Consider the following 22645-nt stretch of genomic DNA (forward strand, 5'->3'; position numbering starts at 1 on the left):
ATTTTTTAATGATATTAGTAGGCATGCAAATGGGTCACCTGATGGTAAGTGATCACCACCATCCATAGACAATAGCGCTTTAAGAAATATACTAATTACTTACATCGCCAATGCACCACCAATCATGGAAACTAAGATGATATGTCTTGTGCTGTTTACACTGAGTCACTCGTCCTTTAAACCAGAACAAAACAATATAGAATAAATGATGAACGGGTACCAATCTATCCAAGCGGACTTGCACAAACCCCAATAGATTTTAGATCTCGAAAAATTATGTCATGGCGATTCTAGGTCCTATATTAGTATAGATTCTAGGTGGCCCAGTGGTTAGAACGCGTGCATCTTAACCGATGATTTCGGGTTCAAACCCAGGCAAGCATCACTGAATTTCATATGCTTAATTTGTGTTTATAATTCATCTCGTGCTCAGCGGTGAAGAAACACATCGTGAGGAAACCTGCATGTGTCTAATTTAAACGAAATTCTGCCACATGTGTATTCCACCAACCCGCATTGCAGCGTCGTGGAATATGCTCCAAACCTTCTCCTCAAAGGGAGAGGATGCCTTAGCCCAGCAGTGTTACATAAATTTACAGGCTGCTAATGTAATGTAATGATTCTAGGTCTAAGTTGTTATATAATTACTCATCCTCTTGTCAGAATAAGTTATATAATATGATTATGTAATCGGTACTTCTACCTGTAATTTGGGAATCAGCCCGTTAATTGGAAATCACGTAATTGATCCAAGTGTCGTGTTCAGTGATGTCGCATTTGAATCACTTCATCATCCGCGTGCATTACAAGCGAATGTAATGGAATTATCTGTTCATATCGCTTAAATTTGACATCAGCTGAGGGTACTCGATAAAAAAGTTGGATTTTAACCCGAATGTCGCGGGTTGAAATCCAAACGATTACTTTGCGACACGTTTGTGGATACTCAAAGGCTAATTAAATTAGCTCATTTTATTTATTTCGTACATTATATAAGTATTCATTATTTTGGCCGAGGTACAACAGAGTTGCATTCCTCGTGATCACGTTTTATAGTCAGTGAGCAAAATCATAAAAAAAGTTTTTACTTGATGTTATGTATAAAATGGATACTGTGACGTTCGATTATTGTAAAATATTTATCCCTAGCTAAAATCGAACCTGATTTTGTTTAAATACCCAATAATAAGTCAAATAGATACTGCAAATTCTATAATTATATTATAATTGTATTAGCAAAACGAAGAGCAACACGGAAATATGATATATAGGTACTTACAACACAACCACTTACAATACCCACAATCAGTAATAGAACCAGGTACTAATGAGTAAATATTGCAAATAATATTAAATATTATTTTATACAAATTCAATGGATATTCCTTGTAAACATACAAGCGACATAATGACTATTACACAAAGCAATTTCTTTTGCTGAAATGAACAAAGATAGTACAATTTTATATTTTAATTTTGAGAATGCGAACTGAATGCCCTGGGGTAAGGTTTATTTTCTTAACAGGTGTTTCTGACACTTTAAACGACGTTAGCAGCGATAAAAGCTGACATACAATTTCAGAGGACCCTTAAACAGAAAATTATCGAACAGTAATATGGACTTAAGTAATCTTCTATATCATAAATAAAGAAACGTCTTTTTGAAATACATAACTAAAAATCTACTACCAAATACACATAAAACTAAAAACAGAAGCTGCACGGAGAGAGTTTCGAAGTTACACTCTCTTTAAATTTAGGCCATTAAAATGACAAGCGTGAATATCATTTGATTGTTATATATAGGCGCAATATGTAGAATTAAAATAAATAGTATTTTTATTTCAGGTAGAAGATTACAGAAAAAAATGCCATAGATAAGAAATATCAATTAGTTTGATTTACGTAATTACAAATTTTGGGATGTCCGAGGCATTTCCAGGAATCCTATGAAATAGAAGTGCAATGCCAACGCTCCGCAGTATTTCCTTCGTATTAGGACAGAATGGTCTGCAAAAACGGGGAGAATAGATTATTTTTTTATTAACAAGTACATGCAATTATTAGAATCGATGGTCCATTTCTATCGTGGCTTAATTATAAAGGAGATGTTTTTGAAAAGTGAAGTAAATTATAATAGTCAGCGTAACATTATTAAGTTATTTCTAATGTTATAGGATTAATAATTGAATAGCATTTCGGTTTGTCTCATATTTTACGATTATTGGCGTATCTGTAAATAATCTTTCAAAGTCAAAAGTCAAAGTCAAAAGTTTTTATTCAATATAGAAGTGTTTACACATGCTTATTGATAGTCAAAAATCTACCACCGGTTCGGAATTTAGCACCTCGGACCTGAGAAGAACCGGCGAAAGAAACTCAGCGGGATATTTTGTTTTTTTTTCCATTTTGCATGTACAATAATAATTATATTTTAGTTATTTGAAACAGCCTGGAGTACTTATATGTTATTCTTGAATTTTTTAAGATTTCCTCAGGAAATAATACTCTGAAGTTTGAATATCGGCCAGATTAAAAGTGCTATTCAGCCATTGTAAAAAACACTATTGGTCGAAGTCCAAAAACTAATACTTCGTGATTCCAAAAGCAAAAGTCGTCGTTGAAAATCAGCCAAAATACTAACGCCAGGTTTCATAAAATAAATTTGGGAAAAATCATCCTCCAGCAAGCAAGAAATGTTTTATTTGTTTACTAAATGAGTAATTTTTTTCTATTCTATCCTTCACTGCTCCGAACAGCAGTATTTGACATCGGTTTGAAAATCGAACATCTAGATATCGGGATTTGAATGACGACCAAGCTGAGAGTGATCTCTAATACCATCGAACCAGGGCGTGATAGGTATGATGAAGAGCGCTTCTGCTCGTAGTAGGTACTTAGTTTGTCGTCACATCCGTTGTCGAGACATCAACGACGCTCTCGTTTCCGCCAGCGGAAATGGCGTAGGTGTTAAATATGTAATATTATTATCTACAATTGACTTCGGGATAGAATTTTATATTTCTGTTTATACATAGTTCAAGACAATTATTGTTCAATTTTATTTATTTATCAGTACTTTACTATATGTTAAGCATACGTAAAAATATACAAAAAAAAAATTTAGACGAATAAATAATTGGAAATAATATTTACGTTAACAGAAATAAATATTTTTTCATCATATCTCCAGAAGTATATGTATATAGAAAAACGAGAATACAGTACAGTTTTAATAATAAAACAGGTCGATTAAATTCCAATAAAAGAAATTTATGGGGCAGATAGATTTAGGTTTTGGGTAATAAATAAAACAACAACAAAAAAGTATTGGTTAGGCAAAGTGTTCACAATTCCGATATCAATTTCCCGAAGTCGGATAAAGGATTCCCAAGACATCGAGACGATAAAATTATTTCCCGTCTAAGCGTTGCGTCTCATTTTCTTGGACACGACCCAAAACTAGCGCAGCTAAAACGACCAAATTAAAAAGTAATTCGATTTTAGATGGTTCAAGAAGATTTTCTATAACGAAAGCGACATTTTATAAATGTAACGATTTTAACTCGAAAGTTGCAAGCATAGTTCATATTTATAGTTTACATTTATTAAACTATAACATTATCGTATATTGTTAATGACTGCCTCTTTTGTCTATGGGCTAGTTTATAGAAAGATCGCAAATCCAGGTTCCACGTCCGGATCGAGCCAATAAATAGCTATTTTTTTACTCTGTGAAGACATTCTCAGTAGAAACCCGCAGTCTTAATGTTGGCAGTATTCACAATCCTCTAAAGCACAAAAACTTGTTGGTCCGACGTATGAATTCTTTTCGGACGTGTCGGATCTTAAGTTTTTTATGTTTTTGATTATTTCGGTACATTAGACAAGGCTGAGCTTCCCCATCTAATTCAATATTTCGATTCGAAGCTTACAATCTATTCGGTTCTGGTTCTTGAAAGAGGCGAGATGGTGTTTGTGAAGTCAGACCAAACTATGTCTGTTTACAAACCAACTTAAACTAGAATTTTACATGAATATAAAGAAAACTTGGTTGTTTTTATCGACCCTAAATATAAGGGATACAACGTGAATGACGACGGTGAACAAATTCCAAATTCTCTGTCTCAAGTACCTTGTTTAGCATTATTCGCACTAAAGCATGAATACGAAACAATCCCTATTTGTCATTGAAAGGATTGAACCATCGTAATTGTTAGAATTATCCCACTTGTAGTTCCTAAATATGTAGCAATAATAATCGGTACTAATATTTAAAATATTTTGTATATAAGTCTTCACAACTAGAGTACATTGAATTTTACTGTAACAGCCTGGAAATGTCACAGTGCTGGACTAAGACCTCCCCCTTTGTAGAAAGTTTGTGACACGTTGCATAAGAGATTCAAAGTTGCAATTCAACGGATTAATTCTACTAATATTGTCACTGTTGTAATTTGTACAATAGCTATATTTATTTTGTTTTTTTTTAATCTTTACACATCTATTTAAGATTTGTATTTAAATAAAACTTAATTATAACTTTATTTTATATTATTAATTTAAACCTTGTTTGAAAAACATTTTTATGCATGGCAATGAATACATTTACGTTACATTTATATTTTTATCTATGACACCGAACTTAGGTTTACAATGAAAAGACAATATTTTCGTTATTATCATTGTAATTCACCACAATTGCTTATTGTAACTTTAGCTGATGTTGTTCCACTTTTGGTTCCATATCTTTCCATTTTTTTCATCACATCTAGACCGGATATTACGTGGCCAAAGACTACGTGCTTTCCGTCCAACCAGTCAGTCCTGAAAAAAAAATCTGTGTAAACATAATTTGTTCTGAAGTTGTTTTTTTAAGCAAATGCAGCACTTTAGACGATAAAAGGTAAATTACAATTCCAATATTCTAAAATCCGTATCCTTTCTCAAAAATAATGCCTCAAACACTTTTGTCTATAACAAACGACACAAATATTGATAATCAGTAACGAATTTGACAAATCTTATAAATTGAAAGAGTATACGAGTTAATACTTTTTTAACAAACGAAAAAACCATAGATTTTATAGCGTATGTTATTGTCAAACGAATATTGACATTATACAGATGTTCATTTTTGATACTGAAATACGGAATCTGAAAAAGTATCCCAGGCAATATTGGCAAAAATTCCAAATCATAACGAAAATTTCGAAACCTGCAAAGGACACAGCTGTGCTGCGAGATTTTATTACATTACCATAACTTAATCAATCTATTTAGAATACAGAGACTGTAGTATACCTTGCTAGCGTTAGCATTCTTAAGTGAAATTTACGTCTGTATTACGAACACACAAACAAGTACTAAGAATTATAAAATAATTTCTCAGTCATCAATTAATCTCATTCATGACGTAAGGCAGCCGTGAAATTAAAAAGAAAAATAATATATATAAAAAAAGGTATTATATTCGTAATATATAACTGGTATAGTTCGAGTCCCAGGGAAGGACAAAGGTTACCTTTTCTAATTCACGCCTCGAGAGAGTAATATGTTGGGGGTTATGACGGTTTGTGTGTTATAGGTAAAGTTTTTTTAAATTTCGAGCGGGTAGCCGCAGGTTCAACTAATACAAACTAAACCTAATGAAAAATCTCATATACGTATGGTATATATGTACATACATATACACAAGTTTATTATATAAATCTATATAATGACAAATGTACACTTAAATTGATAACGAATTTAATATAACTTATTCCCTAATGACTAACGATTGTAACGGTAGTCTCTAATGTATTATCTATTCTATCGTAAATAGTTAAACACGGCTTATACGATGGAGTTGATTACATTATCCACATAATTAACGTAACGATATATTCCGTTTTCAGTGGAATAGTTCCGCTTTGAAGCTACGAGACATTATCCACAAATATCTCCAAAATGTTCTACGATGAAAGTCTTCCAAAAGTTCAAAAAAAGAGACTACAAATTAAAACTTTATATTTTCAAGCATTTTGGTCTTTTGAAAAATATCGCTATAAACTGCATTAAAATCGGAACGGCAACGATTGACCTATTTAAGCCTTAAGTACTGTTACTGACCCGCTAGTATGTCTGTAACAATATCTACGACAATGTTATTGTAAATTAATATTTTATGGATATTGTAAATTAATGAAATTAAAAAAAATGTCCTGTGGCTAAGTTAATGAATGTATTTGTTTGTTTTTTTATTGTTTGGTCTTAAACGCCATATAATATTAGGGGTTTTAATGATCTGACGTCACAGCCACATTATATATATTGTCCCACTTGACATTAATATAATTATATAGATAATAATACTTACACTAAATTCTAATGAGCACTACAATTTAATTTTAAGATGATTTCAAGCCCTATGTACACGAAGCATCTGAAGGCCTATACCATAATTTTGAATAGTTACATACAGAAAAAATAACTAAAGTATAGCCTGTTCCAAACGAAGTAGGAATAAAGGTAAACAAACCCTAGATTTAAATATTTCACGAGATTTGCTAATAACTATATTGTGTACTACTAAGAGTTTATGATTAATGATTTATTTTCAAAATTCCAATAACAGTTCGTCGACGTTTAAAACGCCATTTTTTCGCAAATCCAAAGTGAATATTATAGATTAATCAAGCTAACAATGATATCGCGTCGATTTGCTGTCAAATGTTGTTTATTTGGCTTTTCTCCTCCTAAAGTTTTTTTTTAGAGTATAAATTAATTATAGTATGCAATATCCCATATTAACAATTTTGAAATATTAAGTCAAATTTCAACAATTTCTCTTTGGCATAACGTTTTCAAATCATACTATTCTCAATAACAGTAATTATAGTATCAAATGGTGTAATTATTGATATCAATATCAATATAAACATTTCTTTTTAGTTTAATCACTACATAGTATAAAACAAAGTCGCTTCCCGCTGTCTGTATGTCCTTATGTATGCTTAGAACTTTCAATAGCGTGATTCAAGAGAAAGCTTTATATGTATAATACAGTAGATAAACACTGATAACATTAGAAGTTTCTAATGTGATGTCTTAAATAAACACATTTTTTTCCACATTTCGCTTCTGCCATTGCAAGTGCTTGCTGAACCCTACGAGATAGATCAAAATAATGTAATACAGTATTGTACACCTTAAAAGGGTCTATAAGCATTGCACCCGTGCGAAGATAAAACCGATGAAGATTACAGAGATAGAAGAAGATAAAAATTAAATACCGTAAAACAAATTCTTACTTAGCTGTGCATAAAAAGAATTGTGATCCATTTGTATTGGGTCCTGAGTTTGCCATGCTTAATATACCAGGTCCTGTATGTTGTAATGTAAAGTTTTCATCTTCAAACTTCCTTCCGTAAATAGATTTACCTCCTGTTCCATTGTTATTTGTAAAATCACCTCCTTGACACATCTGGTTACCGTTGATTAAGAACTTTATTGCAACGTTATATAATTACATATAGGATTCATCCGAAAAGATCATCAATTTCTAAGTAATCTTTATTCTAATGTGTCAATTTAGAAAAACTAATGACACTGATGAAACAAGAATTCTTCATAGAACAAGAACCAGGAATTTGAATAGTCACTCCTTAAAACATTGAAAATTTTAATACATATCTTAGTAACTAGTTAATTCGTCAATAAAAAATTTCAAAGAAAATGATTACTGATCTATTGTTTATTTTTGAACAAAAGCCGAAAAATTGTATACTCTACAATGTGTACTGTAATAATATTAATTATTAAAAGGAAAAAAGAACACACACTTCCAACTGTAAAATCTATACTCTGCTGCTCTTGAGAAATTTCCTTTCTTCACATAACCTATATATTGTCAGAGTCAAGCCCAACCTTAGATAGCCGCTAACCTAACGAGGCAGTCAAGTATTATTTGATTAGGAATCATAACCGTTAACTCTAATTTTGTATTTTATATCAAGTGATTAAAAATATACTTCTCAATGACACTACAATAATTTGCTTTTAAAAACTATTAAAAGGATACAAAGTCTGGTATAATTCTGTGGAAACTACTTCCTTGGTAACCAAAGCCCTTCTCGTGAGTGCACAGGGCTCTGAAATTTTCTGCAGTCTTGGGCACTACATCCGCTCTCAGCATCATAATTATCCTCCCTATTTCCTGCTTGCCGACACTAATGTCAAAGTATACTTGGGGATTACGTTTTTCTGTAGGCTTTGTGGGAACAACCTAGAAATTAAACATTTGTAATATTAAAAATAGTCTTTGAAATACAATTAAAATTTAAGATGATTAAATAAATATCATAATTTAAAAAATTAATATCAATTCATTTCTTTCTTCTTTTTTCTTATAAACTATATAACTTATAAACTTTTCTTCTTTCTTATAAACTAAATAAAACTCGCCCAGCTCTCTTTGCAGTTGATTTACATAAAGTATGGCATTCAATCACAATGTACAGTTTCCATACATATAACCTTACTATCAAATTATTTTATTAATTCTTTTATCAAATAAATTATAAGATATATTCTTGAAATTAATTATTTATATTTCACGACATGCATTAGAATTATATTTCATATTTAGAATCAGTAATTAAACTTCAATTTACTTACTGTGCCAGTTTCTGTACTTTCTTTTGTACTCTCTTCTTCTCCTTCTTTATTGACATTTAGTGTCTCCCCAGCATGCTTCTGCAACCAACTGTCTTCAGACCAGACCGGCCGAGTGGAACCTTCTTTGATACGTTGTGGTGCTGCTATGTTAACTCTTATTGTGCGTCCAAATAGTTCTGAATCATTCTAAAATGAATAAACATAATTGAAGGTTATACGATATTTAATAACAATTTAAGCTTTTAGAATAACTTATGTAAAGTAACATTAAAGGAAATAAGAATTAAAGTAAAAAGAATTAACGCGAAATTGTTTTGAAAAGTTTTTTTTTAACTTGTTTGGTGGCAAATGATTTCATTACACATACCATATTATCAATAGCAGCAGCAGCATCTTCAGCATTTTCAAATTCAATAAAAGCGAATCCCCTATGCTTTTCTGTCTCATAATCTAGAGGTATTTGAACATCAACAAGATCTCCAAATGGAATGAACGCAGCATTTAAAACCTTCTCATCGACTTCTTCGGCTAAACCACCAACGTATATTGTTCTTTTCGAATTAGGCTTGCTAGCCATGATTATTATTTCTACAACTTACTTATATATACAAAAATAATGTTATGTTTTCGGCTAATTGCATATCCTAACCTAAAAAAAACAGTTGATGTTTACGCTTTATGATAAAGTGACAAACGTCAGGCGACTTAAGACAAACACTAACAGATAATATATTTAAAAATACAAAAAATACATTATAATGGATAATTATTAGTATCCAATTTTATATGATTAATTATAATAAAATAATTTCTATTTTATTAAATGAAAATATTCACCAATGCAATATTAATAAATTTTTACTATATTTATAACTTTAATCAAATCAATTTTATTCAAGTAAACTTCACAATGAAGCGTTTATGAATCGTCAATATTTAAACACGTTTCGGAAAGCAGTCTCCAGCGAGAAGAAACGGCAAGAAACTCGCATTATAATGGTAACCTAGCCATTAGCACTAGGCTAATGGTATTTTTTTTTCTGAGGATTATTATTTATACTATCGAATAAATTATGATGAACAAACAATTAATTAATAATATTAAAAATGAAAATTTTGATAATTAAATTAATATACCTATAAAAAAATCTATTTAAACATTCCTCAAACAGTAAACACATGCCACAGACTAGAGACTACTAAAGACTCAAATACAACACGATACTAAAATGTACAAATATGTAAAATTTAAAAGAATAATTGTTTTGAATTTGTCTTCAAATCTACAAAAAGAGCAAAATGCATAATATTCAAAATTACTGTTAGCCCGGTTGTAACTAGTTTGCAGACAGGTTATCATTATTTTTTCTTTGAAGACGTAGTTATACAAACAACTGTATTTAGCGCCATTTTTTAATAATAATTGTAGTTATATCTCAAGTCAATACAATACAATGTTTATTTGACGTTCGTAAATTCTTGCAAAATAACATTAATTTTATGTTGTAAATATATATTTTTTAATATTTTGTGTCAACTAATAATATACATATTGAGTTATCCTTAACAATGTTGTATTTATCGTTTGACCATCAACTAAAACGTACGAACCTTTTGTAAAATACATTTTCTTGTAAACAAATTAAAACTAAACTACGCCTCAGAAAAGGATTATGAAATGTCAGAAAGTGATAATATGCCACATTGACTATAACAAAACTATTATAAAACATATAGAGTACACGTAAAAAATTAGCGTAATTAACATCTGACGTCACTTTAAACATTTCACGAGTGAGATATGTAGATACCATGTGAGTTCTTACAGAATATTACCGCTGAGTCGTACGAAAGAAAGGGTTGTCTTTGTATTTATAGACATATATAACCCCTGATCTGATTCTATAATACCAATGTTTTTTTTTAAATCAGCCCTATGTCTATGGAGCCACCGAAATCATAAATTGAATTGTTATAAATATTAACCATTCCTTGCATCGCCAATGCGCCACCAACCTTGTTAACTAGGATTTTACCAACTTACTGGTATGTTTCTTGTGCCTGCATTTGCAATTTTGTACTGACTCACTTACCCCTCAACCAACAATACTACGAAGGTTTTATAAAAAGTAAAGTTTTCATAATGCCAGCCCATGTTTAATTTTCAAATTTCCAACCTACCAGTGTTATACATACAAACATCTACAAATAATTACTATAAAAATACATTCTCACCCAATTATTCGTCTATATTACACTATCATATGTGAAATTGACCATTGCTAATACGTTTCCTACTCCAATTTATGCAGACGATTAATCTGAGTGAAATATATCAAGTGCGGATCTACTACATGGATTTATAAGATAAAAATAATTATTTTTAAAGTTTTGATGTAAAAAATGTAAAAAAAGAGCCCCTTTTTTTACATTAACCTATTACACACACATATATATATACAATAATAATAATAATGTATGTATATATATTTCTTTTCTTTTTTGCCGAAGGTTCGGCTTAAGTTTCAGTGCCTCGTGTTTTTAAGCCCTGTACGTATGTTGTAATAATATTTATTCCGTTATATAAAACGTAACTACTTTTGTTTACTTGTCCATACCGTTAACGAACAACAAACATTAAGGCCGTCAAACATGCTCGTGGAGATCTAATTTATACGTAACTAGCGACCCGCCCCGGCTTCGCACGGGTGCAATGCTGATACTAAATATACTACAGAATGTCTTACAACGTTCACAGTTTTTCAGTCATTAGACAATACAAACCGCTTTGTCTTCGAAAATATTCATTTAAATTAGATGCTGTATAGGGCCATATTGATCTATATTAAATACACAATGTATTTAAGGTACTTAAATGTATAAGGATTAATGCTGTATTGCTTAAAATCGCTTCGAAAGTAAGCCACAATTTCTCGTAAAAAGTAAAGGATAAAAATGGTTCTTGTATCTAAGAGATAGTACTATACAATCGCGGACTTTTTAAGGTGTACAATACTGTAGTACATTATTTTGATCTATCTCGTAGGGTTCAGCCAGCGTTTGCAATATAAGTGCAAAAAATGTGTTTATTTACGACATCACTTCAGAAACCTCTAAAATAATAGTGTTTCTCTACTACATTGTGCGTGTATTATACATATAAACCTTCTTCTTGAATCTATTTATTTAAAAAAAAACCGCAACAAAATCCGTACCAGAATCCGTAAAAAAAATATGAATAAGTTTCTCCCTTTAGTATAACATCTTTATACCAATATCACCATCAACTGTACAAAATTCAAACTCAATTGAGTGAGTTATTTCGGAACGCATAGGACACAAACAAAGAAACACAATTTTTTATAAATATACTAGCAAAATAGTTTGTCATGGCGATCGGTTGGACTCCGGATAAGTTGAAGTGCTTCAGTGTCATCTAGTGGCGAATTACAACTAGACAATATAAAAACCTATACTATATTCCAACTATAACAGGAAAAGAGCCAAATAAACAACATTTGACAGCAAATTGACGTGATATAATTGGTCGAGAGCTTGGTTAATCTATGATATTCACTATGGATTTGCGAAAAAAAGGCATTTTGAATGTCGACGTAAATTTTATTGGAATTTTGGAAGTAAAATTAAAGTGAAATAAATGGTTAAGTGTAATAGTGTTGTATTATAAATGAAGATATATTATTCATAAACTCTTAGAAGTGCACAATATAGCTGAGTTATTAGCAAATCGCATGAAATACGTAAATCTAAGGTTTGTTTATCTTTTTTTCTACTTCCATTGGAATAGGCTATAATACATGGTAACCAGCCAAACAGTGTCGAAGATAATTAATCTAAATGTTTTTTTTTAAATACAATAAATTTTAAATGACCGTATTAATAAAGCCGCACGTTAAGTTTGTAATCAATGATCGTCTCGAATACTAAAGTCTGTTACAGATAATTAACAGTAGGTAGATCTGCATAGATAGTGCAAATTGACGTTAGTGATAAAGCAGGGATAATGGCGGGAATCGTACAGGTTTAGCCGGATATGGACATGAAATGAAATTAGCCATAAATACGTGTTTGATTAATGAGCTGTAATAAATATATCCAGATAAAAATAAAATCTTATAATATTTCTGGTTTAATTAAGATTTATTTTATAAGTGACAAAGAGTGTATGTGCTTTTCTAACCACTAGTGTTTATACAAAAAGGCGCATGTGAAAATTTGATAACAATTTATAATCTTGAAAAGATTGTATGTTACTTTATTATTATTTATAAATTTAATGTTTGATCTGCCTTATTTAGAAACGTTGTTCAGCGAGTGCTTAATTAAACATATATTTCTGTTTCTATTTAATTATTTACTAAGAATACACAACAAAGGATACATACTGACGGGTACATATCGTGCAATAATGTTTTAAAATGTATATTCCCCTTCATTTGTAGGAAAATACATCTAACACGTGCAATATTGATTTTATTTAAACAAAAATTATGGTTACTTAATAAATTTATATGGGAACTACAAAAAGGTAAATAATGGTTATTAAAGACGATGTTAGACAAACTTTAAATTAAGTATTACAAGACGATGTATAATATTGAACTTGAAAGACGATGTGAGATAGCTAAGTACAAGATACTTTTACTGATTTGATAAGCAATTTGTCTCAAGAAGAGAAGATTTTTGTCATTCTTAAGATAATACAACTACTCATGGAAATTTGGGAACAAATAGACGTTAAAATAAAATTCTTAATTGTTAAGTTATTATTACATCAAGAAGACTTCGTTGGATGTCATCGAACATCGGAAAATTGACATAAGCGACTTTTGTGAATATATCTCCAAAACTTTAAGTGAATTATTCAATACTTATACTTCTGCCTCTGAGACTTGCTTTATTTCTTTAGTGTTAATACTGAAGATTTTTCTAAGGCACATATTTCGTGCCAAGCTGTTTTCAGATGCCTTAATTTGTAATCCTTCTTTGTTATATACCTTACCATTATTCTTTCTTCTATCAGTGCAATCATATGATCCAAGTTATTAGCAATATCCCATAGTGAATGAAAATCGTGTATGTAAATGCATAGTTGAACGTCTCTTGTGTGCCATAAATGCCACGTGTGCAATTAAAGATCTGAATGAAAAGCTGAATGAAAGATCTGCAGATGTCTATCAATGGGAACCAGATGAAGATAAAGCACTGTTTAAATCCTATACATCAATTATAGGTAAAAACCATTAGCAGTTAATTTAATTGTTAGTTACTAAGGAAACATCAAACTTCATTCATAAAACTAAGGAAATAATTAGCGTTTATGCTCAATTACCTATACTAGTCTAAACTAGTATTACAAAGAGAGAACGCGAATATTGTGAGTCTGTGGCCTTATGGAAAGTAGACTTAGGAACCACATAACCTATTTAAAAAAATCTTACATCATCCGAAAGGTACATTATTCCAGATGGTGGTTTTATTCTACCGTCATTCAGCTACCTACATATACTAGTACCAGGTTGGAATAAACATGTCGCTGATGCTCACGCGGTTGCCAGGCAACAGTTTTATTTATGGTCGTTGCAGGGAACACCATCAATCGGCTCTTGTTATCAGAGAATGTGTGAAGCTAGAAGAAAATTCAAATCGCGTTTAAAATGGTGCCAAGACCACGCAGATCAAATTAAAATTTGGATATACTAGCGTCACATCATTCTAAGAAAGATTTTCGTTCCTTTTGGAAGCAAAGTAACAGATTGCAACCGAAGTCGGGGGTCCCGGTGAGCATCAGCGGTTTGACTGATCATGAGCAAATAGCTAGTCTTTTTATGGATCACTTTTCGGTGAAGTCACCACTTGGTAGGTCAAAACATGTGCAGGATGCTGGGGCCGGAGTGAACAGGTTGACAAAAATCACAACGAAAAGCATTATTCAAACTATAATGTCAATGACCACAGGCAAGTCACCTGGTCACGATGGTCTTAGCATTGAGCATTTACAGTCGGCTGGTCCTCATTTACCCCGTGTTTTGAGTATACTATTTAATTTATGCCTGAGTCATAGTTATATGCCGGATGATATGATGCGTACAGTGGAGGTTCCTATAGTCAAAAATAGAACGGGCGACAGCGCTGATAAGAATAACTATAGGCCTATTTCGTTGGCAACCGTCATTTCAAAAGTATTTGACAGCATTCTTAATACACAGCTTAATGGGTACGTCCAACTACACGATAATCATTTTGGTTTTAAACCGGGTCTTTCAACAGAAACTGTAGTGCTGTGTCTTAAGAGTGCTGTCTCCTACTACGCAAAGAGAGAAACGCCAATCGTTGCATGTTTCCTTGATCTCTCTAAGGCTTTCGATCTGACCTCATATGATATTTTGTGGAAGAAACTAAAGAATAGCGGTTTATTTTTAAGTATTGGTATGGAAACCAGGTAAACAATGTACGGTGGGAGGGGGCGCTGTCACACCCGTATGGCCTGGATTGTGGCGTGAGACAAGGGTGTTTGACTTCCCCAACTCTTTTTAACATTTATGTTAACGAGCTAGTAGCTACGCTGACGACATGGTGTTGCTGAGTGCATCCGTCTGTAGTATAAGGAAATTATTGTCTTTATGTGAGTCGTATGCTAAGTCACACGGCTTAATTTATAATGTAAAAAAGAGTCAAATAATGGTGTTTAATGTCCGAGGTAAGTGTTGTAGAGAATTACCACCAGTATTCCTAAATTTTGCGGCCCTCATGATAGGTAAGAATAAGAAAATGTTTATTCAGAACAAAAATACATTGCAAACATAATTATTAAAAAAATATAACATTAACTAATGACTAAATTTATCCTTCTTCTGAGGCCAGGAAAATGTAATCAAGAGTCTAAGAGTCAATCTGTAGTTGGATTACTACTGGGCTATACCTCCTCTTTTGCGGAGAAGTTTGGAAAGTTCTACGCTGTTCTAGTGCGCGTTAGTAGGCAGTGGCATGTAGACGTTTTTCATACGATACGCAGGTTTCTTCACAATGTTTACCTTCATCACAATATAAACACAAAGAATTCAACAATTGTCTATTAATGGAATAAAATCTTCTGGATCTGTACTAATGGGCGTTCCACGAGGATACATTTTTGGTCCTTTTCTATATTTTGTAGTACATAAATGATCTTCATTTTTATGTTAAAATTTCTTATATTGAGCCTACTTGAATAAGAAATATTTCATATAATCATAAAAATTCATCGATGCTTGTCCAGAGCCTGCAATCTTCGTTAAAGATTTACGTCTTCTAACAATACGAAAAACCAAAAAGTGGTACCTACACAGACGGACTTGCACAAAGCCCTACAACCAAGTTGGAACACTAGTGTCTAAGAATAAAGATAACTTACCTTCCAATGGCTATCTTGCTCTTTTTCGTGAAATAAGTAACTAGAAAACAACTTGCTAGGAAGCATAGAATCATCAATCTTCTTGCCCCGTAGATACAGATTAAGTCTCAAACCGACTTGTTCAATCCGTATACAATTCGTTAGACACACATAACGAAAGTGACACAGGGTACCGTTTGTTTGTCGTAATACAAGTACAGTTTATTTCAATAGATGTTATACAATGATCATGACTTTGCTTTACTCAGTCTGGTTTAGTGTTTGCGTAAAACAAAGTAACTACTAATCGCAGGCATCGCTATTCTGTAAGAACTCACATCGTATCTCACTCGTCAAATATTTAAAATAGATTTAAGGTGATACGCTATTTTGATATCATTTCACGGTCGTGTTTTGCGGTGACATTCTTTTCGTCGATTTTTTTTTTGAGATCTAATCAATCTGAGTTTTGAGTTCTAAGAAATTTTAGTATCTATTTCTTATGTGTCAATATATAGTACAGACCGATTTATCTCTCTCTTACATCAATAAGCTACCACTCGAAAGAAAAAGACAAAACATTGTATAACTATGCTATAATACCGTAATACAACATTTACTAGTAAGTAAATAAATAATGTTTTCTTTTAGATATCCAATAGATTCTACTAAGAGAGCTAGTAGCTATAACGAGTCTTGATTACTTTTAAAGGTACACCACTAAAATCTTAGTGTGGAATTGGTTTAATTGTTACGAGAAAAATATAAAAATCATATTCTGACTACAATATCGTGACTTTATAAGTCTGATTTATATATTATTAAATAATTTGGCAACTGAGGGCTAAGTCCCGACGATGACAAGTATTTTAACCTCCGACGCAATATTAAAAGCAAGGGGTTATAAATTTAACGTGTCTATGTATCTGTGTATCTGTCTGTGGTATCGCAGCTCCCAAACGGATGAACAGATTTTCATTTAGTTTTTTTTTGTGTCATAGATAATTTTATCCCGAATGTTCTTAGCCATGTTGCATGAAAATCTGTTCAGCCGCTTGAAGATCATCAGCTCTTTAATAGTTGATGAGGGTATCTATTTACCTTCCATATGTCCTATCCATTCGAAATATGGTACCGTGTTACTTCAATGACATTGAAAGTATATCGTATGGTAACCATGACCTGATCAGCTGTTTGAAGATCATCAGCTCTTAAATTGTTGATGAGGGTATCTGACTACCTTCCATATGCCCTATCCATTCGAAGTTAGGGTAAGGTTTAGATTTCGAATGTTGGTAATTAAATGGGATCAATTAGGCTAATTACCACTATTTTTATGTACCTATGAATATATACGTAGTATATACACGTAGTACCTAACTAAGTTTACTAACTCAACTAACTAATCACTATAAATACCTTCCTAATATTTATACCTACTTTAAAAAGGAGTAAATAAAAGTAATATTAAAAATGTTAAAAACAAATAATTTATTAAATCTATTATAATTATTATCGTCACATATATTATTTAAGTTCAAATATTTTTATTTTCCAAGCATCGTCGTCGCGTCATATAATAATTATACTAATAGTGTTCATACACAAAATTCTAATGTACATATTCAAGAATTGTAAATAATAATTGTATAAATTTTTCTTTACATAGTATAAAACAAAGTCGCTTTCTCTGTCCCTATGTCCCTTTGTATGCTTAAATCTTTAAAACTACGCAACGGATTTTAATGCGGTTTAATATATAGAGTGATTCGAGAGGAAAGTTTTTGTATATAATACATAGATAATATAGTTAAATAACACTGATAATTTTAAAAGTTTCTAATGTGATGTCGCAAAAAGACACATTTTTTGCGCATATATTGCAAACGCTGGCTGAATGTTATGAGAAAGATCAAAATAATGTACTACAAAATTGTACATCTCAAAAATGTCTACAAAAAAGTCCGCGATGGTATGTGTCTATCTGTAAGTGATTTAATATTGATCTATATGGCCCTTTACAGCATATCATTTAAATTAATATTTTCGAAGATATTACAGATTTAAAAATTGCGGAACGTAGCGTTTGCGGTGGTACCTGCCGGCCGGGGCGGCGGGAGCGTGCTATAGGTGATATCAGACGGTTCATTCGAGTGAATGTTCTTTTGAGTGAATGATTCATTTTTTTTTTCATTCCATGTTCACACGGCTTAGCTGGAATGACGTAAAAAAGAACATTCATCCGTAGTTTCTTTCAATATGGCGTCGAATGAAGTCATGTCTCTTGGAATAAGTTTAATTTGTGATCATTTGATCAAGGAGTTAAAAAAAAAGATTAAGAAAAATGCGTTCGAGACAAAATGGCCAAATCCGAGTGAACGTTCACGTTTTTCGTTCATTCGGAGTGGGAATGAAAGATGCCGAATGAACCGATCCAACGTCGTTCGTCGTCGATCAGTTCACTAATTAATTCATTCGGTACTTTTGTTTCACTTTGTGTTTAGACGTGTCACTTTGAGTGAAAGATGCAAAATGAAACACGAAAATGAACAAAAAATTAACCGTCTGATTCCACCTTACAGGCGCGTCGGAGGCCGCGTTTCTCCCTGTAGCACTTTGAATTTAGCAGCGATCGGACGCGGTTATTATCGGAGCTCTTTAGCGAGGGAAATAACAATCCATACTTCCATACTAATACTAATATTATAAATGCGAAAGTAACTCTGTCTGTCTGTCTGTCTCGCTTTCACGCCAAAACTACTGGACCGATTTAAATTAAATTTGGTACACAAATAGTCTAGAGCCTGAGAAAGGACATAGACACTTTTTATTTGAAAAAAAGTGCTGTAAAGGGTTGAAAAGGGGGGTGAAAGGTTGTAAGTTATTGAAAGTATTGTCATGTTTAAAATTTTTAGAACTAGAAGCATAAAACTTATATTTTAGGATGTACACTTATATAATAACATATCATGACACCCATTCAGGAGAGAATTTTGGATATTCTACCCCTAAATGGGTAAAATAGGGGTTGAACGTTCGTATGGATTTTTTTAAGTTAGAAACATGAAACTTTATTTTTGGGATACTGATTAAAAAGGAGTAGATACTTATTAAATGTTTCTGCATATTCTACCCCTACGGGGGTGATATAAGGGTTGAAAGTTTGTATAGAAGTCTGTCATTTATAAGATAGAAACATGAAACTTTCTTTTTGGGATACTGATCAAAAATGAGTAGATACGTATTTAAGCGTTTCTAGATATAATCTACCATTAAAGGGGTGAAATAAGGGTTGAAAGTTTTTATGGATTCAGGATATTGTATGCCTAAGGAGGGAAATTGGGTTAACATTCCGTATTCAGGTTAGTCTGGAAGTTCGTCATTTTTTAAATAAAAAATAAAAAATTATATTTTGGGATACTGATTAAAAATGAGTAGATACGTATTTATGCGTTTCTGGATATTTTACGCCTAAGGGGAGAAATAGGGTTAACATTCCGTATACAGGTTACTCTGGAAGTCTGTAATTTTTGAAGTTAGAAACTAGAAATTTTATTTTTGGGATACGGATTAAAAATGCGTAGATACGTATTTAAGCGTTTCTTGTTATTTTACGCCTAAAGGGAAAAAGTAGGGGTTGACATTTCGTATACAGGTTAGTCTGGAAGTCCGTCATTTTTAAGTTAGAAGCATGAAATTTTATTTTCGGGCTACCGATTAAAAATGAGTTGATTCGCATTTAAGCGTTTTTGGATATTCTACCCTAAGCGCTGAAATACACACCAATGTAGTATACAAAGAGGTATTATATTAACGTAACATTTTAAGTTAGTTTGTAAATATATTCATACTCTACGCGGGTAAAGCCGCGGGTAACAGCTAGTAATTCATAAAATAATTTATTCATAAATAACCTTTCTTTACATTATCATATAAATATACATAAAATTTAAGTAATGACCTAAGGTTTTCTCAAGTTAAATACTTTAAATATTAAATAGCTCAGTTTAGATTCGATGAAGTCATCACTTCTGTCGGGCGCGGGCGTCCCGAGACGCACTTGTTTTTTAATTATTACCTCGTTTATTGTACGAAATATAATTTCATACAGCTGCGCTTTTTTGGAAAAAAAAATCTATTTTAGGCATCAAACTTAACATTCGAAAATTGTAATCTTCCTTTACCTGTAAATAAAATACCTTAGTAATTATTTAGTAGCGTAATAAATTACATACATAGTGTTACATAGTTACAAATTTTATTGCGAACGTTAAAATATACGTTAAGTTTTACATACAATAACCGTTCTCTAATGCGCCAATTAGAACCGATGTGATTATGTAGATAGAATACGTGAATCACAACCAAGAACCATTTATTTTTGTAACAAATCCGATGGTGAATAAGAAGAAATATTCATTGTTAATAGGGCTAACCTACTCGATGGTAGGGATTTCTGCAAACCCTGGGTACCCCTACTTCACACCTTGTCTCGTCAAACTTAAATACGTGGTATTGGTATGTTCCGGTTTGAAGGGCGAGAGAGATAACATCTTAGTTTGATAATTGACGATTTAAGAAATGATTGATATTTCTTATAATGGTTATGTCTATAGTCGGTAGTGATCACTTGTTAACCAGTCTACATATAGTTAGGTACCACACACTCATCAGATATTCTACCTCCAAACAACAATATGTAGTAGCTCTAATGGATTACTAACTTAATGTTACTTCAACTATATTCAATAATTTATTCAAAGATATGTAAGGAATGTATTCCATTTACAAAATGGATTATGATACACTACGACAGCTAAATAAAAAATTAATTAATGTTTTTTTTTTTGTTTAGTTTTATGTTGAGATTATTGAGCCAAAGATCTGACATTATTATGCCAATGATAATTAATCGGGATGTTATAAATAAACGCAATGGCAAAAAATTAAAAAAATATATTATTTTTTGCTCTCTAAAATTTATTCTTAACCAAACATATGACAGTTATTTTTTATAAATTATTGCAACCAACAGTATGGAATGAGCCAACACCATGCTATGGTGTATGAAAGCCGATATCAGTAACCGCGTTACAGCTAACATGTTCCCCTCATGTATCTAATTACTAAATACTTATTTTTTATATTATAATTATCTGGAACTGTATACGCAGACAACGGGTTTCATTGTTATTTATAAATAAAATATTATTTATTTGAATACTAGTTAGCCGGGACGGCTTCACACGGATTTACATAAAACTTTTTCATAGTTATTTACATTATAATACATACTATAAATCTATTAAATCAAGTAGTAAATCTATCTTAAAGTAAAGTCACCTCCATATTTCAGTAAATTTTCACAAAATCTCAATAAATTATACACCTAAACCTTCCTATTGGTGACACCCGTATAGAAAAATTTGTCCGGTAATTTTTGACTGACGGTGGACGGACTTTGTTTTATAATAGGCATAGTACATAGAGAAAGGCACAATGATTACATCTTGAAATAGGTTACTTAATCTTATTAAAAAAAACACATGACAGTATAATATACCAGTCAATTAAGCTACCTGAGCGTGAATGATTATTTTAATTTTGTTGATCAATTTCGTTGTACGATAGGTCTGCTTAAGCTGGATGGAATTAGCTTGTTGATATACATACTGATGTAGCGAACAGCAATTAAAATGAAATAAAAAAATACATAAATCATATATTTTTATTTTTACCATAAATTATTATACAAAACAACTACAGAATTATTGATAGACGTGTACTATAATGGTAACCGGTCGCCGTATTGTCAACCGAGACAGGCCGGTTTTACATGCAGCCAACAAATATTATTCCAACACTCGACCAGTGCCTGAAAACAAGACCAGAGATCCTCATAAATGTGGAATCATATTTTGTCATATCGGGTATTTGTTGTTTTATAACGTTGGTTCCGCAGCTTCAGCTGTTTGTTTTTCCCCATATATACCGGTACTTTGGAACATCCATGTTCAGACCTAACAGTACAAAATCGAGAGCTTTAATAATATTATCGTAATATGCTTTCAACTAAAAACTTTAACCTTTTTTTAGTCCGAATAAATTATAAATTTTAAAAAGCGTTTAAAATATATTGATGCAATTCCTTATAGAAAATGTCTTATATCTGAGGAAAATTTTAATTTACAGACAATCAATGCTGATTGAAAATAATAATAAAATATAGATACGTTTATACTTTATCAAATTTAATTTCAATCGGCTGTGTGATGTAAGAATAATTTAAACGTAAACGTATTTAATCATATTTAATATACATTTTTATTAAAAAACAATTTTGATAATTACATACACAGAGATAGCATTTAAAAAAAAATGTAACCTAATCGTATGAATATTTTAGTTCTATTTATGACCAGGAAAAAAGTGTGATGATCATCAAATTTTAAAATGTGCTTACAAAACTTAAAGATATTTGTCAATCGTACACAAACGAAACCGAAGCGTACAAATATACCTTTAAATCCCAAGCGTGCAGTTCATACCGTCCGTATGTACATAAAATAAAGCCAGTATAAAACAGGCACC

General features: G+C 31.7%; 1 protein-coding gene across 1 annotated transcript; it reads right to left on the reverse strand.

The window, feature by feature from the left end:
- Positions 1-4670: 4670 nt before the first annotated feature.
- Positions 4671-9318, reverse strand: LOC113392488 (peptidyl-prolyl cis-trans isomerase). Its single transcript, XM_026628949.2, has 5 exons — positions 9029-9318; positions 8662-8847; positions 8066-8269; positions 7296-7468; positions 4671-4827 (listed from the first exon to the last, which is right to left on the reverse strand). The coding sequence occupies exons 1-5, from the start codon at positions 9236-9238 to the stop codon at positions 4683-4685; spliced, it is 918 nt and encodes a 305-aa protein (XP_026484734.1). The 5' UTR covers positions 9239-9318; the 3' UTR covers positions 4671-4682.
- Between the last annotated feature and the right edge of the window lie 13327 nt (positions 9319-22645).

The sequence above is a fragment of the Vanessa tameamea genome, chromosome 5, assembly GCF_037043105.1.
Source record: "Vanessa tameamea isolate UH-Manoa-2023 chromosome 5, ilVanTame1 primary haplotype, whole genome shotgun sequence".
NCBI classification, from domain to species: Eukaryota; Metazoa; Arthropoda; class Insecta; order Lepidoptera; family Nymphalidae; genus Vanessa; species Vanessa tameamea.

Bases quoted from the DNA above. Each gene is read 5' to 3' on its own strand.
- LOC113392488 (XM_026628949.2), bottom strand. From the start codon at position 9,238: ATGGCTAGCAAGCCTAATTCGAAAAGAACAATATACGTTGGTGGTTTA. The intron at 8,848-9,028 runs GTATGTGTAATG...TATTCATTTTAG, and splicing joins CTGCTGCTATTGATAATATG to AATGATTCAGAACTATTTGG. The intron at 8,270-8,661 runs GTAAGTAAATTG...TTTAATTTCTAG, and splicing joins AAAGTACAGAAACTGGCACA to GTTGTTCCCACAAAGCCTAC.